At 50.8% G+C, this 26,914-nt stretch overlaps 1 protein-coding gene across 1 annotated transcript; it reads left to right on the top strand.

Annotated features, from left to right (window-relative positions):
• Positions 1-563: 563 nt before the first annotated feature.
• Positions 564-20,098, top strand: LOC130340507 (prostaglandin F2 receptor negative regulator-like; the record flags this gene model as incomplete). The annotated part of the gene is given in 5 exon segments (XM_056554206.1): positions 564-962; positions 1,634-2,029; positions 2,113-2,220; positions 2,295-2,591; positions 19,247-20,098. Coding segments are annotated over 5 exon segments (1,370 nt in total), but the record flags the coding sequence as incomplete, so codon positions are not given.
• Positions 20,099-26,914: the final 6,816 nt, after the last annotated feature.

Genomic DNA, 26,914 nt, shown 5'->3' with positions numbered 1-26,914 from the left:
CCTCTCCTCTGCTCCTTCTCTCCTCCCCTGCTCCCTTCTCCCCTCTCCTCTGCTCCTTCTCTCCTCACCTCTCCTCTGCTCCTTCTCTCCTCTGCTCCTTCTCTCCTCTGCTCCTTCTCTCCTCACCTCTCCTCTGCTCCTCTCCTTGCTCCCCCTCTCCTCACCTCTCCTCTGCTCCTCTCCTTGCTCCCCCTCTCCTCTGCTCCTTCTCTCCTCCTCTGCTCCTTCTCTCCTCCTCTGCTCCTTCTCTCCTCCTCTGCTCCTTCTCTCCTCCTCTGCTCCTTCTCTCCCTCTCTCCTCCTCTGCTCCTTCTCTCCCTCTCTCCTCCTCTGCTCCTTCTCTCCTCCTCTGCTCCTTCTCTCCCTCTCTCCTCCTCTGCTCCTTCTCTCCTCCTCTGCTCCTTCTCTCCCTCTCTCCTCCTCTGCTCCTTCTCTCCTCCTCTGCTCCTTCTCTCCCTCTCTCCTCCTCTGCTCCTTCTCTCCCTCTCTCCTCCTCTGCTCCTCCTCTGCTCCTCCTCTGCTCCTTCTCTGCTCCTTCTCACCATCTTTTGTGTTGTCCCTCAGCCCCGGACCTGGAGGTGTCCTTGAACATTTCTGTGGCCCCCCAGGTGGCGGAGGAGCCCTCAGAGTTGCTGTGTCTGATGAGTGGGGGCCCCCACCTGTCTGTGTCCTGGTATTTCACTCCATCCCATGGGATCAGCTCTCCGATCCTGGTGGGGGCCCTGGATCAGGAGGGAAGCTTGCGGGCTGGGGCCACCTACCAGCAGCGGGTGGAGAAGGGGGAGCTGATCCTTTCCCGCCGGGGGCCCCAGACCTTTGTGCTGCGTATACAGTGGACATCAGAGGAGGACAAGGGAGGCTACCACTGCACGGGCACCAGCTGGAGGCAACTACGCAACAACAGCTGGAGCCCCACCGCCGAGAAGATGTCTGCACCCGCCACACTCTCCTGGGTGTCCGAAGGTAAAGGGTTATCCTCCATTCACACATCATGTCTTATCCTCCAGAGCTGCACTCACTATTCTGCTGTCACATCATGTCTTATTCTCCAGAGCTGCACTCACTATTCTGCTGTCACATCATGTCTTCTTCTCCAGAGCTGCACTCACTATTCTGCTATTACATCATGTCTTCTTCTCCAGAGCTGCACTCACTATTCTGCTGTCACATCATGTCTTATTCTCCATAGCTGCACTCACTATTCTGCTGTCACATCATGTCTTATCCTCCAGAGCTGCACTCACTATTCTGCTATTACATCTTGTCTTCTTCTCCAGAGCTGCACTCACTATTCTGCTGTCACATCATGTCTTATTCTCCATAGCTGCACTCACTATTCTGCTGTCACATCATGTCTTATCCTCCAGAGCTGCACTCACTATTCTGCTGTCACATCATGTCTTCTTCTCCAGAGCTGCACTCACTATTCTGCTGTCACATCATGTCTTATTCTCCAGAGCTGCACTCTATATTCTGCTGTTACTTTAGGTCTTATTCCTCCAGAGCCCGATGTCTCCTAGTTCAGTCCCATCCATATGTGTGCGCCCTCACTGCCGCCTCCTAGCTGTTATATGTAGTAGGCCTCCTCTGGTGCGGTGCATTGTGGGAGACGTGACCCCCCGTTTTCTCTGCAGGCTCTTCCATCATGGTGGACGCGCGGCTGTTAAAGATGGTGTCCGTGGCTGGAGGAACGTTTGAGATGATCTGCACGGTGCAGCCGCAGAACCTTCCGTCCCCTCAGTATTCTGTTCAGGTGACACTGAGACCCCCCCAGGAGAATGCAGCCCCCATCTCTGTGATCACGCTGAGCCGCGACGGGGTGATACGGCGGAGGCCGAGCGCGGTCAGCAGCACCATGCTGGAGAAGGGTAAAGAGGGCGCCTACCTGTTCAGACTGTACCAGGCGCAGAGCCAGGACGTTGGCGCCTACCAGTGTGAGATTGCGGCATGGACGCAGGGAGGAGGCGGGGCCTGGAGGATGGCGCTGAACAAGACCAGCAACTCTGTGCGCCTCGAGTTCCAGACTTCAGGTAAGGAGACAGCAAGGGGGCGGGACTATAACATACCGCCATGTAAGAGGCATTTAACCCTCAGTTCACCTACCTCCCATCAGGTCCAGTGTTTAATGTCACTGCACGATCGGACAGCCTGAGCGTGTATCGCGGTGACCGATCGGAGTTCTGGTGTATCATCACCATAGATGGTCCGGCTGTGGATCCAGGTAATGCTCCTGAACATGTGACCACGTTAAGTACATGGCGTATAGTGCAGCCCCTCACCCCTCTTGTCTTACAGATGACATGGCATTCGAGGTGTCTTGGTTTGTGCAGAGAGCGGGCGGTTCCTCCGCTTTCCTGGCAGCTGTGGATCGCAACGCTCAGGTCCGACACAACCAGAGAAACAGCAGCAGCGAGGTGTCCCTGGAACGGGTCAGCGACATGGAGTACAGGCTGCGAGTGTACGGCTGCGAGGACGAGGACGCCGGCGGCCATTACTGCACTGTGACCCCATGGGTGCGGAGCGGAGAGGGTGGATGGAGCAGACAGGAGACAATCACCTCCACCATGATGTCACTAAATGTCAAGATGGACTGTAAGTGATTGGAGAGGGGTGTAAGTGTGAGTGCCCCCTGTCCTGAGGACCCACATAACCCCAGTCAAAGCCCCCGTGTCCAAATAATCAAACAGCACTGCCCCCTGCTGGCTCTATATAAGCACCTGAAGTGAATGTGTAGGAGGTTCCTGGCCTCTAGGTGGTGTGTAGTATGATCTGCAGATCTGTCATTCCTGTCCCGTCCTCTAGGTGGTGTGTAGTATGATCTGCAAATCTCATACCTGTCCCTTCCTCTAGGGGGTGTGTAGTATGATCTGCAAATCTCATACCTGTCCCTTCCTCTAGGTGGTGTGTAGTATGATCTGCAAATCTCATACCTGTCCCTTCCTCTAGGTGGTGTGTAGTATGATCTGCAGATCTGTCATTCCTGTCCCGTCCTCTAGGTGGTGTGTAGTATGATCTGCAGATCTGTCATACCTGTCCCTTCCTCTAGGGGGTGTGTAGTATGATCTGCAGATCTGTCATTCCTGTCCCGTCCTCTAGGTGGTGTGTAGTATGATCTGCAGATCTGTCATACCTGTCCCTTCCTCTAGGTGGTGTGTAGTATGATCTGCAAATCTCATACCTGTCCCTTCCTCTAGGTGGTGTGTAGTATGATCTGCAGATCTGTCATTCCTGTCCCGTCCTCTAGGTGGTGTGTAGTATGATCTGCAAATCTCATACCTGTCCCTTCCTCTAGGGGGTGTGTAGTATGATCTGCAAATCTCATACCTGTCCCTTCCTCTAGGTGGTGTGTAGTATGATCTGCAAATCTCATACCTGTCCCTTCCTCTAGGTGGTGTGTAGTATGATCTGCAGATCTGTCATTCCTGTCCCGTCCTCTAGGTGGTGTGTAGTATGATCTGCAGATCTGTCATACCTGTCCCTTCCTCTAGGGGGTGTGTAGTATGATCTGCAGATCTGTCATTCCTGTCCCGTCCTCTAGGTGGTGTGTAGTATGATCTGCAGATCTGTCATACCTGTCCCTTCCTCTAGGTGGTGTGTAGTATGATCTGCAAATCTCATACCTGTCCCTTCCTCTAGGTGGTGTGTAGTATGATCTGCAGATCTGTCATACCTGTCCCTTCCTCTAGGTGGTGTGTAGTATGATCTGCAAATCTCATACCTGTCCCTTCCTCTAGGTGGTGTGTAGTATGATTTGCAGATCTGTCATACCTGTCCCTACCTCTAGGTGGTGTGTAGTATGATCTGCAGATCTGTCATTCCTGTCCCGTCCTCTAGGTGGTGTGTAGTATGATCGGTCATTCCTGTGCCGTCCTCTAGGTGGTGTGTAGTATGATGTGCAGACCTGTCATTCCTGTCCCATCCTCTAGGTGGTGTGTAGTATGATCTGTCATTCCTGTCTCGTCCTCTAGGTGGTGTGTAGTATGATCTGCAGATCTGTCATTCCTGTCCCTTCCTCTAGGTGGTGTGTAGTATGATCTGTCATTCCTGTGCCGTCCTCTAGGTGGTGTGTAGTATGATCGGTCATTCCTGTCCCGTCCTCTAGGGGGTGTGTAGTATGATCTGCAGATCTGTCATACCTGTCCCTTCCTCTAGGTGGTGTGTAGTATGATCTGCAGATCTGTCATTCCTGTCCCGTCCTCTAGGTGGTGTGTAGTATGATCTGCAGATCTGTCATACCTGTCCCTTCCTCTAGGTGGTGTGTAGTATGATCTGCAGATCTGTCATTCCTGTCCCTTCCTCTAGGTGGTGTGTAGTATGATCTGCAGATCTGTCATACCTGTCCCTTCCTCTAGGTGGTGTGTAGTATGATCTGCAGATCTGTCATACCTGTCTCTTCCTCTAGGGGGTGTGTAGTATGATCTGCAGATCTGTCATTCCTGTCCCGTCCTCTAGGTGGTGTGTAGTATGATCTGCATATCTCATTCCTGTCCCTTCCTCTAGATGCTGTGCAGTATGATCTGCAGACCTGTCATTCCTGTCCCCTCCTCTAGGTGGTGTGTAGTATGATCTGTCATTCCTGTCCCGTCCTCTAGGTGGTGTGCAGTATGATCTGCAGATCTGTCATTCCTCTCCCCTCCTCTTGTTGGTGTGTAATATGATCTGTCATTCCTGTGCCGTCCTCTAGGTGGTGTGTAGTATGATCTGCAGATCTATCATTCCTGTCCCGTCCTCTAGGTGGTGTGTAGTATGATCTGCAGATCTGTCATTCCTGTCCCGTCCTCTAGGTGGTGTGTAGTATGATCTGCAGATCTCATACCTGTCCCTTCCTCTAGGTGGTGTGTAGTATGATCTGCAGATCTGTCATACCTGTCCCTTCCTCTAGGTGGTGTGTAGTATGATCTTTCATTCCTGTCCCGTCCTCTAGGTGGTGTGTAGTATGATCTGCAGATCTGTCATTCCTGTCCCATCCTCTAGGTGGTGTGTAGAATGATCTGCAGATCTGTCATTCCTGTCCCGTCCTCTAGGTGGTGTGTAGTATGATCTGCAGATCTGTCATTCCTGTCCCGTCCTCTAGGTGGTGTGTAGTATGATCTGCATATCTCATTCCTGTCCCTTCCTCTAGATGCTGTGCAGTATGATCTGCAGACCTGTCATTCCTGTCCCCTCCTCTAGGTGGTGTGTAGTATGATCTGCAGATCTGTCATTCCTGTCCCGTCCTCTAGGTGGTGTGTAGTATGATCTGCAGATCTGTCATTCCTGTCCTGGCCTCTAGGTGGTGTGTAGTATGATCTGCAGATCTGTCATTCCTGTCCAGTCCTCTAGGGGGTGTGTAGTATGATCTGTCATTCCTGTCCCGTCCTCTAGGTGGTGTGTAGTATGATCTGCAGATCTGTCATTCCTGTCCCGTCCTCTAGGTGGTGTGTAGTATGATCTGCAGATCTGTCATTCCTGTCCCGTCCTCTAGGTGGTGTGTAGTATGATCTGCAGATCGGTCATTCCTGTCCCAGCCTCTAGGTGGTGTGTAGTATGATCTGTCATTCCTGTCCCATCCTCTAGGTGGTGTGTAGTATGATCTGCAGATCTGTCATTCCTGTCCCGTCCTCTAGGTGGTGTGTAGTATGATCTGCAGATCTGTCATACCTGTCCCTTCCTCTAGGTGGTGTGTAGTATGATCTGCAGATCGGTCATACCTGTCCCTTCCTCTAGGTGGTGTGTAGTATGATCTGCAGATCTGTCATTCCTGTCCCGTCCTCTAGGGGGTGTGTAGTATGATCTGCAGATCTCATTCCTGTCCCTTCCTCTAGATGCTGTGCAGTATGATCTGCAGATCTGTCATTCCTGTCCCGTCCTCTAGGTGGTGTGTAGTATGATCTGCAGATTTGTCATTCCTGTCCCGTCCTCTAGGTGGTGTGTAGTATGATCTGTCATTCCTGTCCCGTCCTCTAGGTGGTGTGTAGTATGATCTGCAGATCTGTCATTCCTGTCCTGTCCTCTAGGTGGTGTGTAGTATGATCTGTCATTCCTGTCCCGTCCTCTAGGTGGTGTGTAGTATGATCTGCAGATCTGTCATTCCTGTCCCGTCCTCTAGGTGGTGTGTAGTATGATCTGTCATTCCTGTCCCATCCTCTAGGTGGTGTGTAGTATGATCTGCAGATCTGTCATTCCTGTCCTGTCCTCTAGGTGGTGTGTAGTATGATCTGTCATTCCTGTGCCGTCCTCTAGGTGGTGTGTAGTATGATCTGCAGATCTGTCATTCCTGTCCCGTCCTCTAGGGGGTGTGTAGTATGATCTGCAGATCTGTCATTCCTGTCCCGTCCTCTAGGTGGTGTGTAGTATGATCTGCAGATCTGTCATTTCTGTCCCGTCCTCTAGGTGGTGTGTAGTATGATCTGCAGATCTGTCATACCTGTCCCTTCCTCTAGGTGGTGTGTAGTATGATCTGCAGATCGGTCATACCTGTCCCTTCCTCTAGGTGGTGTGTAGTATGATCTGCAGATCTGTCATTCCTGTCCCGTCCTCTAGGGCGTGTGTAGTATGATCTGCAGATCTGTCATTCCTGTCCCGTCCTCTAGGTGGTGTGTAGTATGATCTGCAGATCTCATTCCTGTCCCTTCCTCTAGATGCTGTGCAGTATGATCTGCAGATCTGTCATTCCTGTCCCGTCCTCTAGGTGGTGTGTAGTATGATCTGCAGATCTGTCATACCTGTCCCTTCCTCTAGGTGGTGTGTAGTATGATCTGCAGATTTGTCATTCCTGTCCCGTCCTCTAGGTGGTGTGTAGTATGATCTGTCATTCCTGTCCCGTCCTCTAGGTGGTGTGTAGTATGATCTGTCATTCCTGTCCTGTCCTCTAGGTGGTGTGTAGTATGATCTGTCATTCTTGTCCCATCCTCTAGGTGGTGTGCAGTATGATCTGCAGATCTGTCATTCCTGTCCCGTCCTCTAGGTGGTGTGTAGTATGATCTGTCATTCCTGTCCCATCCTCTAGGTGGTGTGTAGTATGATCTGCAGATCTGTCATTCCTGTCCTGTCCTCTAGGTGGTGTGTAGTATGATCTGTCATTCCTGTGCCGTCCTCTAGGTGGTGTGTAGTATGATCTGCAGATCTGTCATTCCTGTCCCGTCCTCTAGGGGGTGTGTAGTATGATCTGCAGATCTGTCATTCCTGTCCCGTCCTCTAGGTGGTGTGTAGTATGATCTGCAGATCTGTCATTCCTGTCCCATCCTCTAGGTGGCGTGTAGTATGATCTGCAGATCTGTCATTCCTGTCTCGTCCTCTAGGTGGGGTGTAGTATGATCTGCAGATCGGTCATTCCTGTGCCGGCCTCTAGGTGGTGTGTAGTATGATCTGCAGATCTGTCATTCCTGTCCCGTCCTCTAGGTGGTGTGTAGTATGATCTGCAGATCTGTCATTCCTGTCCCGTCCTCTAGGTGGTGTGTAGTATGATCTGTCATTCCTGTCCCATCCTCTAGGTGGTGTGCAGTATGATCTGCAGATCTGTCATTCCTGTCCCGTCCTCTAGGTGGTGTGTAGTATGATCGGTCATTCCTGTCCCGTCCTCTAGGTGGTGTGCAGTATGATCGGTCATTCCTGTCCTGTCCTCTAGGTGGTGTGTAGTATGATCTGCAGATCTGTCATTCCTGTCCCGTCCTCTAGTTGATGTGTAGTATGATCTGTCATTCTTGTCTCGTCCTCTAGGTGGTGTGTAGTATGATCTGCAGATCTGTCATTCCTGTCCCGTCCTCTAGGTGGTGTGTAGTATGATCTGCAGATCTGTCATACCTGTCCCTTCCTCTAGGTGGTGTGTAGTATGATCTGCAGATCTGTCATACCTGTCCCTTCCTCTAGGTGGTGTGTAGTATGATCTGCAGATCTGTCATACCTGTCCCTTCCTCTAGGTGGTGTGTAGTATGATCTGCAGATCTGTCATTCCTGTCCCGTCTTCTAGGTGGTGTGTAGTATGATCGGTCATTCCTGTCCCGTCCTCTAGGGGGTGTGTAGTATGATCTGCAGACCTGTCATACCTGTCCCTTCCTCTAGATGCTGTGCAGTATGATCTGCAGATCTGTCATTCCTGTCCCGTCCTCTAGGTGGTGTGTAGTATGATCTGTCATTCCTGTCCCGTCCTCTAGGTGGTGTGTAGTATGATCTGCAGATTTGTCATTCCTGTCCCGTCCTCTAGGTGGTGTGTAGTATGATCTGTCATTCCTGTCCCGTCCTCTAGGTGGTGTGTAGTATGATGTGCAGACCTGTCATTCCTGTCCCATCCTCTAGGTGGTGTGTAGAATGATCTGCAGATCTGTCATTCCTGTCCCGTCCTCTAGGTGGTGTGTAGTATGATCTGTCATTCCTGTCCCGTCCTCTAGGTGGTGTGTAGTATGATCAGCAGATCTGTCATACCTGTCCCTTCCTCTAGGTGGTGTGCAGTATGATCTGCAGATCTGTCATTCCTGTCCCGTCCTCTAGGTGGTGTGTAGAATGATCTGCAGATCTGTCATTCCTGTCTCGTCCTCTAGGTGGTGTGTAGTATGATCTGTCATTCCTGTCCCGTCCTCTAGGTGGTGTGTAGTATGATATGCAGACCTGTCATTCCTGTCCCATCCTCTAGGTGGTGTGTAGTATGATATGCAGACCTGTCATTCCTGTCCCATCCTCTAGGTGGTGTGTAGAATGATCTGCAGATCTGTCATTCCTGTCCCCTCCTCTAGATGGTGTGTAGTATGATCTGCAGATCTGTCATTCCTGTCCCTTCCTCTAGGTGGTGTGTAGTATGATCTGCAAATCTCATACCTGTCCCTTCCTCTAGGTGGTGTGTAGTATGATCTGCAGATCTGTCATTCCTGTCCCGTCCTCTAGGTGGTGTGTAGTATGATCTGCAGATCTGTCATACCTGTCCCTTCCTCTAGGGGGTGTGTAGTATGATCTGCAGATCTGTCATTCCTGTCCCGTCCTCTAGGTGGTGTGTAGTATGATCTGCAGATCTGTCATACCTGTCCCTTCCTCTAGGTGGTGTGTAGTATGATCTGCAAATCTCATACCTGTCCCTTCCTCTAGGTGGTGTGTAGTATGATCTGCAGATCTGTCATACCTGTCCCTTCCTCTAGGTGGTGTGTAGTATGATCTGCAAATCTCATACCTGTCCCTTCCTCTAGGTGGTGTGTAGTATGATTTGCAGATCTGTCATACCTGTCCCTACCTCTAGGTGGTGTGTAGTATGATCTGCAGATCTGTCATTCCTGTCCCGTCCTCTAGGTGGTGTGTAGTATGATCGGTCATTCCTGTGCCGTCCTCTAGGTGGTGTGTAGTATGATGTGCAGACCTGTCATTCCTGTCCCATCCTCTAGGTGGTGTGTAGTATGATCTGTCATTCCTGTCTCGTCCTCTAGGTGGTGTGTAGTATGATCTGCAGATCTGTCATTCCTGTCCCTTCCTCTAGGTGGTGTGTAGTATGATCTGTCATTCCTGTGCCGTCCTCTAGGTGGTGTGTAGTATGATCGGTCATTCCTGTCCCGTCCTCTAGGGGGTGTGTAGTATGATCTGCAGATCTGTCATACCTGTCCCTTCCTCTAGGTGGTGTGTAGTATGATCTGCAGATCTGTCATTCCTGTCCCGTCCTCTAGGTGGTGTGTAGTATGATCTGCAGATCTGTCATACCTGTCCCTTCCTCTAGGTGGTGTGTAGTATGATCTGCAGATCTGTCATTCCTGTCCCTTCCTCTAGGTGGTGTGTAGTATGATCTGCAGATCTGTCATACCTGTCCCTTCCTCTAGGTGGTGTGTAGTATGATCTGCAGATCTGTCATACCTGTCTCTTCCTCTAGGGGGTGTGTAGTATGATCTGCAGATCTGTCATTCCTGTCCCGTCCTCTAGGTGGTGTGTAGTATGATCTGCATATCTCATTCCTGTCCCTTCCTCTAGATGCTGTGCAGTATGATCTGCAGACCTGTCATTCCTGTCCCCTCCTCTAGGTGGTGTGTAGTATGATCTGTCATTCCTGTCCCGTCCTCTAGGTGGTGTGCAGTATGATCTGCAGATCTGTCATTCCTCTCCCCTCCTCTTGTTGGTGTGTAATATGATCTGTCATTCCTGTGCCGTCCTCTAGGTGGTGTGTAGTATGATCTGCAGATCTATCATTCCTGTCCCGTCCTCTAGGTGGTGTGTAGTATGATCTGCAGATCTGTCATTCCTGTCCCGTCCTCTAGGTGGTGTGTAGTATGATCTGCAGATCTCATACCTGTCCCTTCCTCTAGGTGGTGTGTAGTATGATCTGCAGATCTGTCATACCTGTCCCTTCCTCTAGGTGGTGTGTAGTATGATCTTTCATTCCTGTCCCGTCCTCTAGGTGGTGTGTAGTATGATCTGCAGATCTGTCATTCCTGTCCCATCCTCTAGGTGGTGTGTAGAATGATCTGCAGATCTGTCATTCCTGTCCCGTCCTCTAGGTGGTGTGTAGTATGATCTGCAGATCTGTCATTCCTGTCCCGTCCTCTAGGTGGTGTGTAGTATGATCTGCATATCTCATTCCTGTCCCTTCCTCTAGATGCTGTGCAGTATGATCTGCAGACCTGTCATTCCTGTCCCCTCCTCTAGGTGGTGTGTAGTATGATCTGCAGATCTGTCATTCCTGTCCCGTCCTCTAGGTGGTGTGTAGTATGATCTGCAGATCTGTCATTCCTGTCCTGGCCTCTAGGTGGTGTGTAGTATGATCTGCAGATCTGTCATTCCTGTCCAGTCCTCTAGGGGGTGTGTAGTATGATCTGTCATTCCTGTCCCGTCCTCTAGGTGGTGTGTAGTATGATCTGCAGATCTGTCATTCCTGTCCCGTCCTCTAGGTGGTGTGTAGTATGATCTGCAGATCTGTCATTCCTGTCCCGTCCTCTAGGTGGTGTGTAGTATGATCTGCAGATCGGTCATTCCTGTCCCAGCCTCTAGGTGGTGTGTAGTATGATCTGTCATTCCTGTCCCATCCTCTAGGTGGTGTGTAGTATGATCTGCAGATCTGTCATTCCTGTCCCGTCCTCTAGGTGGTGTGTAGTATGATCTGCAGATCTGTCATACCTGTCCCTTCCTCTAGGTGGTGTGTAGTATGATCTGCAGATCGGTCATACCTGTCCCTTCCTCTAGGTGGTGTGTAGTATGATCTGCAGATCTGTCATTCCTGTCCCGTCCTCTAGGGGGTGTGTAGTATGATCTGCAGATCTCATTCCTGTCCCTTCCTCTAGATGCTGTGCAGTATGATCTGCAGATCTGTCATTCCTGTCCCGTCCTCTAGGTGGTGTGTAGTATGATCTGCAGATTTGTCATTCCTGTCCCGTCCTCTAGGTGGTGTGTAGTATGATCTGTCATTCCTGTCCCGTCCTCTAGGTGGTGTGTAGTATGATCTGCAGATCTGTCATTCCTGTCCTGTCCTCTAGGTGGTGTGTAGTATGATCTGTCATTCCTGTCCCGTCCTCTAGGTGGTGTGTAGTATGATCTGCAGATCTGTCATTCCTGTCCCGTCCTCTAGGTGGTGTGTAGTATGATCTGTCATTCCTGTCCCATCCTCTAGGTGGTGTGTAGTATGATCTGCAGATCTGTCATTCCTGTCCTGTCCTCTAGGTGGTGTGTAGTATGATCTGTCATTCCTGTGCCGTCCTCTAGGTGGTGTGTAGTATGATCTGCAGATCTGTCATTCCTGTCCCGTCCTCTAGGGGGTGTGTAGTATGATCTGCAGATCTGTCATTCCTGTCCCGTCCTCTAGGTGGTGTGTAGTATGATCTGCAGATCTGTCATTTCTGTCCCGTCCTCTAGGTGGTGTGTAGTATGATCTGCAGATCTGTCATACCTGTCCCTTCCTCTAGGTGGTGTGTAGTATGATCTGCAGATCGGTCATACCTGTCCCTTCCTCTAGGTGGTGTGTAGTATGATCTGCAGATCTGTCATTCCTGTCCCGTCCTCTAGGGCGTGTGTAGTATGATCTGCAGATCTGTCATTCCTGTCCCGTCCTCTAGGTGGTGTGTAGTATGATCTGCAGATCTCATTCCTGTCCCTTCCTCTAGATGCTGTGCAGTATGATCTGCAGATCTGTCATTCCTGTCCCGTCCTCTAGGTGGTGTGTAGTATGATCTGCAGATCTGTCATACCTGTCCCTTCCTCTAGGTGGTGTGTAGTATGATCTGCAGATCTGTCATTCCTGTCCCGTCTTCTAGGTGGTGTGTAGTATGATCGGTCATTCCTGTCCCGTCCTCTAGGGGGTGTGTAGTATGATCTGCAGACCTGTCATACCTGTCCCTTCCTCTAGATGCTGTGCAGTATGATCTGCAGATCTGTCATTCCTGTCCCGTCCTCTAGGTGGTGTGTAGTATGATCTGTCATTCCTGTCCCGTCCTCTAGGTGGTGTGTAGTATGATCTGCAGATTTGTCATTCCTGTCCCGTCCTCTAGGTGGTGTGTAGTATGATCTGTCATTCCTGTCCCGTCCTCTAGGTGGTGTGTAGTATGATGTGCAGACCTGTCATTCCTGTCCCATCCTCTAGGTGGTGTGTAGAATGATCTGCAGATCTGTCATTCCTGTCCCGTCCTCTAGGTGGTGTGTAGTATGATCTGTCATTCCTGTCCCGTCCTCTAGGTGGTGTGTAGTATGATCAGCAGATCTGTCATACCTGTCCCTTCCTCTAGGTGGTGTGCAGTATGATCTGCAGATCTGTCATTCCTGTCCCGTCCTCTAGGTGGTGTGTAGAATGATCTGCAGATCTGTCATTCCTGTCTCGTCCTCTAGGTGGTGTGTAGTATGATCTGTCATTCCTGTCCCGTCCTCTAGGTGGTGTGTAGTATGATATGCAGACCTGTCATTCCTGTCCCATCCTCTAGGTGGTGTGTAGTATGATATGCAGACCTGTCATTCCTGTCCCATCCTCTAGGTGGTGTGTAGAATGATCTGCAGATCTGTCATTCCTGTCCCCTCCTCTAGATGGTGTGTAGTATGATCTGCAGATCTGTCATTCCTGTCCCTTCCTCTAGGTGGTGTGTAGTATGATCTGCAAATCTCATACCTGTCCCTTCCTCTAGGTGGTGTGTAGTATGATCTGCAGATCTGTCATTCCTGTCCCGTCCTCTAGGTGGTGTGTAGTATGATCTGCAGATCTGTCATACCTGTCCCTTCCTCTAGGGGGTGTGTAGTATGATCTGCAGATCTGTCATTCCTGTCCCGTCCTCTAGGTGGTGTGTAGTATGATCTGCAGATCTGTCATACCTGTCCCTTCCTCTAGGTGGTGTGTAGTATGATCTGCAAATCTCATACCTGTCCCTTCCTCTAGGTGGTGTGTAGTATGATCTGCAGATCTGTCATACCTGTCCCTTCCTCTAGGTGGTGTGTAGTATGATCTGCAAATCTCATACCTGTCCCTTCCTCTAGGTGGTGTGTAGTATGATTTGCAGATCTGTCATACCTGTCCCTACCTCTAGGTGGTGTGTAGTATGATCTGCAGATCTGTCATTCCTGTCCCGTCCTCTAGGTGGTGTGTAGTATGATCGGTCATTCCTGTGCCGTCCTCTAGGTGGTGTGTAGTATGATGTGCAGACCTGTCATTCCTGTCCCATCCTCTAGGTGGTGTGTAGTATGATCTGTCATTCCTGTCTCGTCCTCTAGGTGGTGTGTAGTATGATCTGCAGATCTGTCATTCCTGTCCCTTCCTCTAGGTGGTGTGTAGTATGATCTGTCATTCCTGTGCCGTCCTCTAGGTGGTGTGTAGTATGATCGGTCATTCCTGTCCCGTCCTCTAGGGGGTGTGTAGTATGATCTGCAGATCTGTCATACCTGTCCCTTCCTCTAGGTGGTGTGTAGTATGATCTGCAGATCTGTCATTCCTGTCCCGTCCTCTAGGTGGTGTGTAGTATGATCTGCAGATCTGTCATACCTGTCCCTTCCTCTAGGTGGTGTGTAGTATGATCTGCAGATCTGTCATTCCTGTCCCTTCCTCTAGGTGGTGTGTAGTATGATCTGCAGATCTGTCATACCTGTCCCTTCCTCTAGGTGGTGTGTAGTATGATCTGCAGATCTGTCATACCTGTCTCTTCCTCTAGGGGGTGTGTAGTATGATCTGCAGATCTGTCATTCCTGTCCCGTCCTCTAGGTGGTGTGTAGTATGATCTGCATATCTCATTCCTGTCCCTTCCTCTAGATGCTGTGCAGTATGATCTGCAGACCTGTCATTCCTGTCCCCTCCTCTAGGTGGTGTGTAGTATGATCTGTCATTCCTGTCCCGTCCTCTAGGTGGTGTGCAGTATGATCTGCAGATCTGTCATTCCTCTCCCCTCCTCTTGTTGGTGTGTAATATGATCTGTCATTCCTGTGCCGTCCTCTAGGTGGTGTGTAGTATGATCTGCAGATCTATCATTCCTGTCCCGTCCTCTAGGTGGTGTGTAGTATGATCTGCAGATCTGTCATTCCTGTCCCGTCCTCTAGGTGGTGTGTAGTATGATCTGCAGATCTCATACCTGTCCCTTCCTCTAGGTGGTGTGTAGTATGATCTGCAGATCTGTCATACCTGTCCCTTCCTCTAGGTGGTGTGTAGTATGATCTTTCATTCCTGTCCCGTCCTCTAGGTGGTGTGTAGTATGATCTGCAGATCTGTCATTCCTGTCCCATCCTCTAGGTGGTGTGTAGAATGATCTGCAGATCTGTCATTCCTGTCCCGTCCTCTAGGTGGTGTGTAGTATGATCTGCAGATCTGTCATTCCTGTCCCGTCCTCTAGGTGGTGTGTAGTATGATCTGCATATCTCATTCCTGTCCCTTCCTCTAGATGCTGTGCAGTATGATCTGCAGACCTGTCATTCCTGTCCCCTCCTCTAGGTGGTGTGTAGTATGATCTGCAGATCTGTCATTCCTGTCCCGTCCTCTAGGTGGTGTGTAGTATGATCTGCAGATCTGTCATTCCTGTCCTGGCCTCTAGGTGGTGTGTAGTATGATCTGCAGATCTGTCATTCCTGTCCAGTCCTCTAGGGGGTGTGTAGTATGATCTGTCATTCCTGTCCCGTCCTCTAGGTGGTGTGTAGTATGATCTGCAGATCTGTCATTCCTGTCCCGTCCTCTAGGTGGTGTGTAGTATGATCTGCAGATCTGTCATTCCTGTCCCGTCCTCTAGGTGGTGTGTAGTATGATCTGCAGATCGGTCATTCCTGTCCCAGCCTCTAGGTGGTGTGTAGTATGATCTGTCATTCCTGTCCCATCCTCTAGGTGGTGTGTAGTATGATCTGCAGATCTGTCATTCCTGTCCCGTCCTCTAGGTGGTGTGTAGTATGATCTGCAGATCTGTCATACCTGTCCCTTCCTCTAGGTGGTGTGTAGTATGATCTGCAGATCGGTCATACCTGTCCCTTCCTCTAGGTGGTGTGTAGTATGATCTGCAGATCTGTCATTCCTGTCCCGTCCTCTAGGGGGTGTGTAGTATGATCTGCAGATCTCATTCCTGTCCCTTCCTCTAGATGCTGTGCAGTATGATCTGCAGATCTGTCATTCCTGTCCCGTCCTCTAGGTGGTGTGTAGTATGATCTGCAGATTTGTCATTCCTGTCCCGTCCTCTAGGTGGTGTGTAGTATGATCTGTCATTCCTGTCCCGTCCTCTAGGTGGTGTGTAGTATGATCTGCAGATCTGTCATTCCTGTCCTGTCCTCTAGGTGGTGTGTAGTATGATCTGTCATTCCTGTCCCGTCCTCTAGGTGGTGTGTAGTATGATCTGCAGATCTGTCATTCCTGTCCCGTCCTCTAGGTGGTGTGTAGTATGATCTGTCATTCCTGTCCCATCCTCTAGGTGGTGTGTAGTATGATCTGCAGATCTGTCATTCCTGTCCTGTCCTCTAGGTGGTGTGTAGTATGATCTGTCATTCCTGTGCCGTCCTCTAGGTGGTGTGTAGTATGATCTGCAGATCTGTCATTCCTGTCCCGTCCTCTAGGGGGTGTGTAGTATGATCTGCAGATCTGTCATTCCTGTCCCGTCCTCTAGGTGGTGTGTAGTATGATCTGCAGATCTGTCATTTCTGTCCCGTCCTCTAGGTGGTGTGTAGTATGATCTGCAGATCTGTCATACCTGTCCCTTCCTCTAGGTGGTGTGTAGTATGATCTGCAGATCGGTCATACCTGTCCCTTCCTCTAGGTGGTGTGTAGTATGATCTGCAGATCTGTCATTCCTGTCCCGTCCTCTAGGGCGTGTGTAGTATGATCTGCAGATCTGTCATTCCTGTCCCGTCCTCTAGGTGGTGTGTAGTATGATCTGCAGATCTCATTCCTGTCCCTTCCTCTAGATGCTGTGCAGTATGATCTGCAGATCTGTCATTCCTGTCCCGTCCTCTAGGTGGTGTGTAGTATGATCTGCAGATCTGTCATACCTGTCCCTTCCTCTAGGTGGTGTGTAGTATGATCTGCAGATTTGTCATTCCTGTCCCGTCCTCTAGGTGGTGTGTAGTATGATCTGTCATTCCTGTCCCGTCCTCTAGGTGGTGTGTAGTATGATCTGTCATTCCTGTCCTGTCCTCTAGGTGGTGTGTAGTATGATCTGTCATTCTTGTCCCATCCTCTAGGTGGTTTGCAGTATGATCTGCAGATCTGTCATTCCTGTCCCGTCCTCTAGGTGGTGTGTAGTATGATCTGTCATTCCTGTCCCATCCTCTAGGTGGTGTGTAGTATGATCTGCAGATCTGTCATTCCTGTCCTGTCCTCTAGGTGGTGTGTAGTATGATCTGTCATTCCTGTGCCGTCCTCTAGGTGGTGTGTAGTATGATCTGCAGATCTGTCATTCCTGTCCCGTCCTCTAGGGGGTGTGTAGTATGATCTGCAGATCTGTCATTCCTGTCCCGTCCTCTAGGTGGTGTGTAGTATGATCTGCAGATCTGTCATTCCTGTCCCATCCTCTAGGTGGCGTGTAGTATGATCTGCAGATCTGTCATTCCTGTCTCGTCCTCTAGGTGGGGTGTAGTATGATCTGCAGATCGGTCATTCCTGTGTCGGCCTCTAGGTGGTGTGTAGTATGATCTGCAGATCTGTCATTCCTGTCCCGTCCTCTAGGTGGTGTGTAGTATGATCTGCAGATCTGTCATTCCTGTCCCGTCCTCTAGGTGGTGTGTAGTATGATCTGTCATTCCTGTCCCATCCTCTAGGTGGTGTGCAGTATGATCTGCAGATCTGTCATTCCTGTCCCGTCCTCTAGGTGGTGTGTAGTATGATCGGTCATTCCTGTCCCGTCCTCTAGGTGGTGTGCAGTATGATCGGTCATTCCTGTCCTGTCCTCTAGGTGGTGTGTAGTATGATCTGCAGATCTGTCATTCCTGTCCCGTCCTCTAGTTGATGTGTAGTATGATCTGTCATTCTTGTCTCGTCCTCTAGGTGGTGTGTAGTATGATCTGCAGATCTGTCATTCCTGTCCCGTCCTCTAGGTGGTGTGTAGTATGATCTGCAGATCTGTCATACCTGTCCCTTCCTCTAGGTGGTGTGTAGTATGATCTGCAGATCTGTCATACCTGTCCCTTCCTCTAGGTGGTGTGTAGTATGATCTGCAGACCTGTCATACCTGTCCCTTCCTCTAGATGCTGTGCAGTATGATCTGCAGATCTGTCATTCCTGTCCCGTCCTCTAGGTGGTGTGTAGTATGATCTGTCATTCCTGTCCCGTCCTCTAGGTGGTGTGTAGTATGATCTGCAGATTTGTCATTCCTGTCCCGTCCTCTAGGTGGTGTGTAGTATGATCTGTCATTCCTGTCCCGTCCTCTAGGTGGTGTGTAGTATGATGTGCAGACCTGTCATTCCTGTCCCATCCTCTAGGTGGTGTGTAGAATGATCTGCAGATCTGTCATTCCTGTCCCGTCCTCTAGGTGGTGTGTAGTATGATCTGTCATTCCTGTCCCGTCCTCTAGGTGGTGTGTAGTATGATCAGCAGATCTGTCATACCTGTCCCTTCCTCTAGGTGGTGTGCAGTATGATCTGCAGATCTGTCATTCCTGTCCCGTCCTCTAGGTGGTGTGTAGAATGATCTGCAGATCTGTCATTCCTGTCTCGTCCTCTAGGTGGTGTGTAGTATGATCTGTCATTCCTGTCCCGTCCTCTAGGTGGTGTGTAGTATGATATGCAGACCTGTCATTCCTGTCCCATCCTCTAGGTGGTGTGTAGTATGATATGCAGACCTGTCATTCCTGTCCCATCCTCTAGGTGGTGTGTAGAATGATCTGCAGATCTGTCATTCCTGTCCCCTCCTCTAGATGGTGTGTAGTATGATCTGCAGATCTGTCATTCCTGTCCCGTCCTCTAGGTGGTGTGTAGTATGATCTGCAGATCTGTCATTCCTGTCCCGTCCTCTAGGTGGTGTGTAGTATGATCTGCAGATCTGTCATTCCTGTCCCGTCCTCTAGGTGGTGTGTAGTATGATCTGCAGATCTGTCATTCCTGTCCCGTCCTCTAGGTGGTGTGTAGTATGATCTGCAGATCTGTCATTCCTGTCCTGGCCTCTAGGTGGTGTGTAGTATGATCTGTCATTCCTGTCCCGTCCTCTAGGTGGTGTGTAGTATGATCTGCAGATCTGTCATTCCTGTCCTGTCCTCTAGGTGGTGTGCAGTATGATCTGCAGATCTGTCATTCCTGTCCCCTCCTCTATGTGGTGTGTAGTATGATCTGTCATTCCTGTCCCTTCCTCTAGGTGGTGTGTAGTATGATCTGCAGATCTGTCATTCCTGTCTCGTCCTCTAGGTGGGGTGTAGTATGATCTGCAGATCTGTCATTCCTGTCCCGGCCTCTAGGTGGTGTGTAGTATGATCTGCAGATCGGTCATTCCTGTCCTGTCCTCTAGGTGGGGTGTAGTATGATCTGCAGATCTGTCATTCCTGTCCCGGCCTCTAGGTGGTGTGTAGTATGATCTGCAGATCGGTCATTCCTGTCCTGTCCTCTAGGTGGTGTGTAGTATGATCTGTCATTCCTCTCCCCTCCTCTTGTTGGTGTGTAGTATGATCTTTCATTCCTGTCCCGTCCTCTAGGTGGTGTGTAGTATGATCTGCAGATCGGTCATTCCTGTCCCGTCCTCTAGGTGGTGTGTAGTATGATCTGCAGATCTGTCATTCCTGTCCCGTCCTCTAGGTGGTGTGTAGTATGATCTGCAGATCTGTCATTCCTGTCCCGTCCTCTAGGTGGGGTGTAGTATGATCTGCAGATCTGTCATTCCTGTCCCGTCCTCTAGGTGGCGTGTTGTTGTTGCTTGTAGAGTGATCTTGTGTGTTTTGTGTTCCCCGCAGTGCTGAGCGCCTTCAGATACCCACTGCTGATTGGAGTCGGCCTGTCGCTGCTCGCGGGGCTCTTGTCCTGCCTCATTGGATATTGCAGTTCACGGTTTTGCTGTAAGGCGCAGCCGGTCCCGGAGAAGCGCAGAGAACATCGGCGGCTCATGTCCATGGAGATGGACTGACGTGGGGGAGACGGCGGACTCTTATCGGGGGGTTTCAGCAGGACTGATGGGTGACTCTTCTGGAGGACGATTAAACCACTGAGGACCGAGCGACTCCTCCCCCTCTGCACTGACCTCACCTGGGATAAGAACTATAACTGCAGTACAGCGGGGGACAGCCAGATGGCGCTCATCCTGCTCCAAAAAGCAATAAGTTCCAAAGTTCCCATCCCGTGTGATGACCCCCCCCCCCCCGCACTGCTGAATGGATTCGCCCCATATGTATAATGTGAGCCGCAGACTGTTGACCGAACCAATGCAATACAGGGGAGTTCTGCAACTTCTAGGACCCGTAACTGCAGATGGGGTTGTTATTCCCGGCCGTGTGACTTGGCAGTTCCATAAATGCGCCTCACACGCACACTGTGACCTGGCTCCTCCCCCTAGGACACGCCTCTGACATAAGCACACGCCTCTGCAGGGCCTCTCCATAGTGTGATTGTTTTTAGAAATGCAGTTTTACTTTATTTTTATATGTTCCTTTTTCTTCCAAAAGACTGCGTCCTGAGGCCCCTGCCATAATTCCGGGCCCCAGGTTAACCCTTTGTCTTCTATGGCAGACGATTTAATTGCACTCCTGAGCAGCGGAGGAGGGAAGCGCCAAATTGTGGGTGTGTTCTGTTCTCACTCCGTCCAAGCAATAAAATCTTTTATTTTTTACATCAGGGTTTGTTCTGTATCGTATGGTCCCTGCCGCCTGAGAGGGGGGGGGGGGGTGATTGTCAGGGGATCAGGCTGCCTGGAGTATGGGGAGAGGCGGGGGGCAGCCTGTCTGGAGTATGGGGAGAGGTGGGGGGCAGCCTGTCTGGAGTATGGGGAGAGGCGGGAGGCATCCTGTCTGGAGTATGGGGAGAGGCGGGAGGCATTCTGTCTGGAGTATGGGGAGAGGCGGGAGGCATCCTGTCTGGAGTATGGGGAGAGGCGGGAGGCATCCTGTCTGGAGTATGGGGAGAGGAAGGAGGCATCCTGTCTGGAGTATGGGGAGAGGAAGGAGGCATCCTGTCTGGAGTATGGGGAGAGGAAGGAGGCATCCTGTCTGGAGTATGGGGAGAGGCGGGAGGCATCCTGTCTGGAGTATGGGGAGAGGCGGGAGGCATCCTGTCTGGAGTATGGGGAGAGGCGGGAGGCATCCTGTCTGGAGTATGGGGAGAGGCGGGAGGCATCCTGTCTGGAGTATGGGGAGAGGCGGGAGGCATCCTGTCTGGAGTATGGGGAGAGGCGGGAGGCATCCTGTCTGGAGTATGGGGAGAGGCGGGAGGCATCATGTCTGGAGTATGGGGAGAGGCGGGAGGCATCCTGTCTGGAGTATGGGGAGAGGCGGCAGGCATCCTGTCTGGAGTATGGGGAGAGGCGGGAGGCATCCTGTCTGGAGTATGGGGAGAGGCGGGAGGCATCCTGTCTGGAGTATGGGGAGAGGCGGGAGGCATCCTGTCTGGAGTATGGGGAGAGGCGGGAGGCATCCTGTCTGGAGTATGGGGAGAGGCGGGAGGCATCCTGTCTGGAGTATGGGGAGAGGCGGCAGGCATCCTGTCTGGAGTATGGGGAGAGGCGGGAGGCATCCTGTCTGGAGTATGGGGAGAGGCGGGAGGCATCCTGTCTGGAGTATGGGGAGAGGCGGGAGGCATCCTGTCTGGAGTATGGGGAGAGGTGGGGGGCAGCCTGTCTAGAGTATGGGGAGAGGCGGGGGGGCAGCCTGTCTGGAGTATGGGGATAGGCGGGGGGCATCCTGTCTGGAGTGTGGGGGCAGCCTGTCTGGATTGGGGGGAGGGGCAGCCTGTGTTCTGTATCTTATGGTCCCTGTCTGAGAGGGGGGGTGATTGTCAGGGGATCAGGCTGCCTGGAGCATGGGGGGGCGGGAGGGAGGCATCCTGTCTGGAGTATGGGGAGAGGTGGGGGGGGGGGTCAACCTGTCTGGAGTATGAGTGGAGGCAGGAGGCAGCCTGTCTGGACTATGGGGGGGGGGGGGGGGGGAGAGGAGTGGGCAGCCTGTCTGGAGTATGGGAGTGGGCAGCCAGTATGGGGGTGGGGAGTAGTCTTATTTTAATAGCCTCCCTGCGATATTTGTGATGTCTTTTCGATTTCTGGGTATGGAGGCCTCCCTGTATTCCTGTGTAGCTGTGAAGAGAAGAGATTACTGACTTCACAGACTCCATCTTGAAGTTTTTGCTGATGATGATTTGTTTTTGCTTTTACCCCTTTTCTTATAAAGTCTCTGACCTTAGAGAGAGGGTTTTCCAGATTCAGAAAGAGAAAACATTAGGAGGAGGACAGGAGGAGTCTGGGGTAACCTCTTTAGATCATCGAGGTGACCCTGGGGTCTGAAGAAGCTCGGCACCATCGTGGAGGTTCCCTTCCTGCTGTAATGGCGTCTTGCCGGAGCCTGTGGTTGGGTCTTGCTATTGGGTTGATCGGCCTGGTTCCCCGATTAGCCGGTGATGTCTGGGTTTGCCTCTTTCTCCCAGGAGTATAGGGAAAGGCGACTCCTCTGGATTCTCTCAGAGATTCTAATATTTTGTCTCCAGCCCGAACATGTCCTCTGGTTTCTATAAAGGAGCAGAAATGATTTTTGAAGAGGAATCTCCGGATAACTCCTTAAGCCCGAGATCACCTGGCAGAACTGAAGAGACAACCTTTTATTTATCCTCAAGGACCTACTTAGCAGAACTTTGTGTCTCCTTGGGACAGGTCTCCGGATGGCTGACTCAACCATAGATGCAGGGAACGGGCCGCTGGGATAGTAGTCGGAGCTGCTATAGAGTCCTGCGCTGCCAACATGTAGACGTTCTACAAGGATGAATATGCCCATGCGTCTTCTGATGGAAGCTAGGACCTTCTGGGCAACCGGGCACCAGCCAAATCCACCTTCAGCAGGTTCTGGGCAGGTAGGACTTATGGAGATCAGAAGAGACTGGGCAGGTAGGACTTATGGAGAACTCTGGGGAAATAGGGCGGGGCTTGTGGACAACTCTCCTTCTACCGTTTCCTTCACCACCTTATTAGGAGTATTCGTGTTCTCTTTGTTGATATGGCAGAAATCTTAAGGTGTCCCAGGATCCTCACTATCGGACACTAATGGGATTTCACCCTGAGCTATACATATGACGTCTTATATGCAGATGATCACATAGGAGGAGAACCTGTCTTGGCCATCTTGGAGCTTTGAAGAATTCACTTTGAGAGCATCAGAATGATGGGACCAAAGAATTCTCCATCTTGTCTGGACGCGGGTTCATTCTCAGAGAGACGGCTCTGGATACGTCCTGCTCATAAGGCTGACCAAAGCTGGGTACCTAGGCGACTCCGGAAGGGCCAGAGATACGCACTTACTCTAACCAACAAGAGGGCGGTGTCTGTCCAGACCAAGATCCCAGATGAGCCTGGAAAAGAAAATAACCTTACATGTACGTGAGCAGCAGGAGGGACCCAAACAGGAACCACCAGAGAACAGCGGCTACACAACTGACCTGAGCGCTGCTCAACCAGCGGACAAGACCACAAATGGCAACAGAACCCCAAGACACAGCTGTGGTGGCCCTAACCAGGATATTGGCCCCTACTGTCTCAGCCCACACCTGGGAGCTGCTCAGACTTAACCCCTAGATCACAGCTCTACACCTAAAGGAACGGATAAGAGATCTTCTTCACCTTGGTCGTGTTCTGGAGGATTTATTGAAGTTCCTAATTGCTTATTGTTTATTATTTGATTATGGGTTAAATAAGGAGTTAACCCTATTGTTTCTATGCTGTCGTAGATTGATATTGAGAATATCGAGTTCATACAGGGTGGAGAGGAGATTATACATGAAGGGAAGGTCACATGGGCTGTAGATAGGGAGGAGGACATGCATGGAGGGCGCTACAGCAGATTGGAGGATGGACGGGTTCTACCCCTTAGACAAAACTCAGCATGGTGTATTGCTTTTTCTAAAGCTTGGTATTATTTTAATTTCAATTACATATTTCCAAGTATTTCAAAAAGCAATATGGAGGGCCAAGTAATTATTATTACTACAGACTGGAGGGCAGCTGCATATAGGGAGGGGAGCATACATGGAGGGCAGCTGTATATAGAGAGGGGAGCATACATGAAGGGCAGCTGTATATAGGGAGGGGAGCATACATGGAGGGCAGCTGTATATAGGGAGGGGAGCATACGTGGAGGACAGGTTAGACAGGAGAGCATACATGGAGGGCAGCTGTATATAGAGAGTGGAGCATACGTGAAGGAGAGGTTAGACAGGAGAGCATACATGGCGGGCAGCTGTATATAGAGAGGGGAGCATACATGGAGGGCAGCTGTATATAGGGAGGGGAGCATACATGGAGGGCAGCTGTATATAGGGAGGGGAGCATAAGTGGAGGATAGGTTAGACAGAGGAGAGCATACATGGAGGGCAGCTGAATATAGAGAGGGGAGCATACGTGAAGGAGAGGTTAGACAGAGGAGAGCATACATGGCGGGCAGCTGTATATAGGGAGGGGAGCATACGTGGAGGAAAGGTTAGACAGAGGAGAGCATACATGGAGCAGAGGTTAGACAGGTGAGCATATATGCAGGGCAGCTGTATATAGGGAGGGGAGCATACGTGGAGGAAAGTTTAGACAGAGGAGAGCAGACATGGAGGGCAGCTGTATATAGGGAGGGGAGCATACATGGAGGGCAGCTGTATATAGGGAGGGGAGCATACATGGAGGGCAGCTGTATATAGGGAGGGGTGCATACATGGAGGGCAGCTGTATATAGGGAGGAGAGCATACATGGAGGGCAGCTGTATATAGGGAGGGGAGCATACATGGAGGGCAGCTGTATATAGGGAGGAGAGCATATGTGGAGGACAAGTTAGACAGAGGAGAGCATACATGGAGGGCAGCTGTATATAGGGAGGGGAGCATACGTGGAGGAAAGGTTAGACAGAGAAGAGCATACATGGAGGGCAGCTGTATATAGGGAGGGGAGCATACATGGAGGGCAGCTGTATATAGGGAGGGGAGCATACATGGAGGGCAGCTGTATATAGGGAGGGGAGCATAAGTGGAGGATAGGTTAGACAGAGGAGAGCATACATGGAGGGCAGCTGAATATAGAGAGGGGAGCATACGTGAAGGAGAGGTTAGACAGAGGAGAGCATACATGGCGGGCAGCTGTATATAGGGAGGGGAGCATACGTGGAGGAAAGGTTAGACAGAGGAGAGCATACATGGAGCAGAGGTTAGACAGGTGAGCATATATGCAGGGCAGCTGTATATAGGGAGGGGAGCATACGTGGAGGAAAGTTTAGACAGAGGAGAGCAGACATGGAGGGCAGCTGTATATAGGGAGGGGAGCATACATGGAGGGCAGCTGTATATAGGGAGGGGAGCATACATGGAGGGCAGCTGTATATAGGGAGGGGTGCATACATGGAGGGCAGCTGTATATAGGGAGGAGAGCATACATGGAGGGCAGCTGTATATAGGGAGGGGAGCATACATGGAGGGCAGCTGTATATAGGGAGGAGAGCATATGTGGAGGACAAGTTAGACAGAGGAGAGCATACATGGAGGGCAGCTGTATATAGGGAGGGGAGAATACATGGAGGGCAGCTGCATATAGGGAGGGGAGCATACGTGGAGGAGAGGTTAGACAGAGGAGAGCATACATGGAGGGCAGCTGTATAGAGGGAGGAGAGCATACGTGGAGGAGAGGTTAGACAGAGGGAGCATACATGGAGAGCAGCTGTATAGAGGGAGGAGAGGTTAGACAGAGGAGAGCATACATGGAGGGCAGCTGTATATAGGGAGGGGAGCATACGTGGAGGAGAGGTTAGACAGAGGGAGCATACATGGAGGGCAGCTGTATATAGGGAGGGGAGCATACGTGGAGGACAGGTTAGACAGGAAAGCATACATGGAGGGCAGCTGCATATAGGGAGGGGAGCATACATGGAGGACAGGTTAGACAGAGGAGAGCATACATGGAGGGCAGCTGTATATAGGGAGGGGAGCATATATGGAGGGCAGCTGTATATAGAGAGGGGAGAATATGTGGAGGAGAGGTTAGACAGAGGAGAGCATACATAGAGGGCAGCTGTATATAGGGAGGAGAGCATATGTGGAGGACAGGTTAGACAGAGGAGAGCATACATGGAGGGCAGCTGTATATAGGGAGGAGAGCATATGTGGAGGACAGGTTAGACAGAGGAGAGCATACATGGAGGGCAGCTGTATATAGGGAGGAGAGCATATGTGGAGGACAAGTTAGACAGAGGAGAGCATACATGGAGGGCAGCTGTATATAGGGAGGGGAGAATACATGGAGGGCAGCTGCATATAGGGAGGGGAGCATACGTGGAGGAGAGGTTAGACAGAGGAGAGCATACATAGAGGGCAGCTGTATATAGGGAGGAGAGCATATGTGGAGGACAGGTTAGACAGAGGAGAGCATACATGGAGGGCAGCTGTATATAGGGAGGGGAGCATACGTGGAGGAGAGGTTAGACAGAGGAGAGCATACATAGAGGGCAGCTGTATATAGGGAGGAGAGCATATGTGGAGGACAGGTTAGACAGAGGAGAGCATACATAGAGGGCAGCTGTATATAGGGAGGAGAGCATATGTGGAGGACAGGTTAGACAGAGGAGAGCATACATAGAGGGCAGCTGTATATAGAGAGGGGAGCATATGTGGAGGACAGGTTAGACAGAGGAGAGCATACATAGAGGGCAGCTGTATATAGGGAGGAGAGCATATGTGGAGGACAGGTTAGACAGAGGAGAGCATACATAGAGGGCAGCTGTATATAGGGAGGAGAGCATATGTGGAGGACAGGTTAGACAGAGGAGAGCATACATAGAGGGCAGCTGTATATAGAGAGGGGAGCATATGTGGAGGACAGGTTAGACAGAGGAGAGCATACATAGAGGGCAGCTGTATATAGAGAGGGGAGCATATGTGGAGGACAGGTTAGACAGAGGAGAGCATACATAGAGGGTGATTTACAGAGGCTGGAGAGAGGTTGCAGAGCATACACAAGGCCAGCTCACACAGGCCGGAGATGGGGAGGAGAACAGACACAAGGCAGTATATTGAGCGAACATGGAGTTCACAGTGAGCTGCAACATTTCTATGAAAGACTTACAGGGAGAAGAAAATAGTCATATTAAAGTAGAAGCCAAGAATAACAATTGTGCACATAGGTTTCCATAGAGGTTTGTAGACAGGGAAGTGATATATGAAGGTGACAACAATAACGTGAGAAAACCTCCAGATTGTAACAATCGGCACAAATAATTCTCCGCTTCAGAGCTGAAATCTCCCAGCTTCCCTGCTTGTGATCAGTGTTGTGGGGGTGATCGCCTGTATCCCCCGTGGTCTGTGGTCGGTTCGGCTTTGTGTCGTTGGCGTCTGGCAGTGGTTTCCTGTATGTCATTTTGGGGCTGCACTAAATGCTTCTTTGTGACAGCTCAATACACTCAGCACT

This window comes from Hyla sarda, unplaced genomic scaffold (assembly GCF_029499605.1).
Source record: "Hyla sarda isolate aHylSar1 unplaced genomic scaffold, aHylSar1.hap1 scaffold_596, whole genome shotgun sequence".
Lineage (NCBI taxonomy): Eukaryota > Metazoa > Chordata > Amphibia > Anura > Hylidae > Hyla > Hyla sarda.
This window is presented reverse-complemented; position numbering and strand designations above follow the sequence as displayed.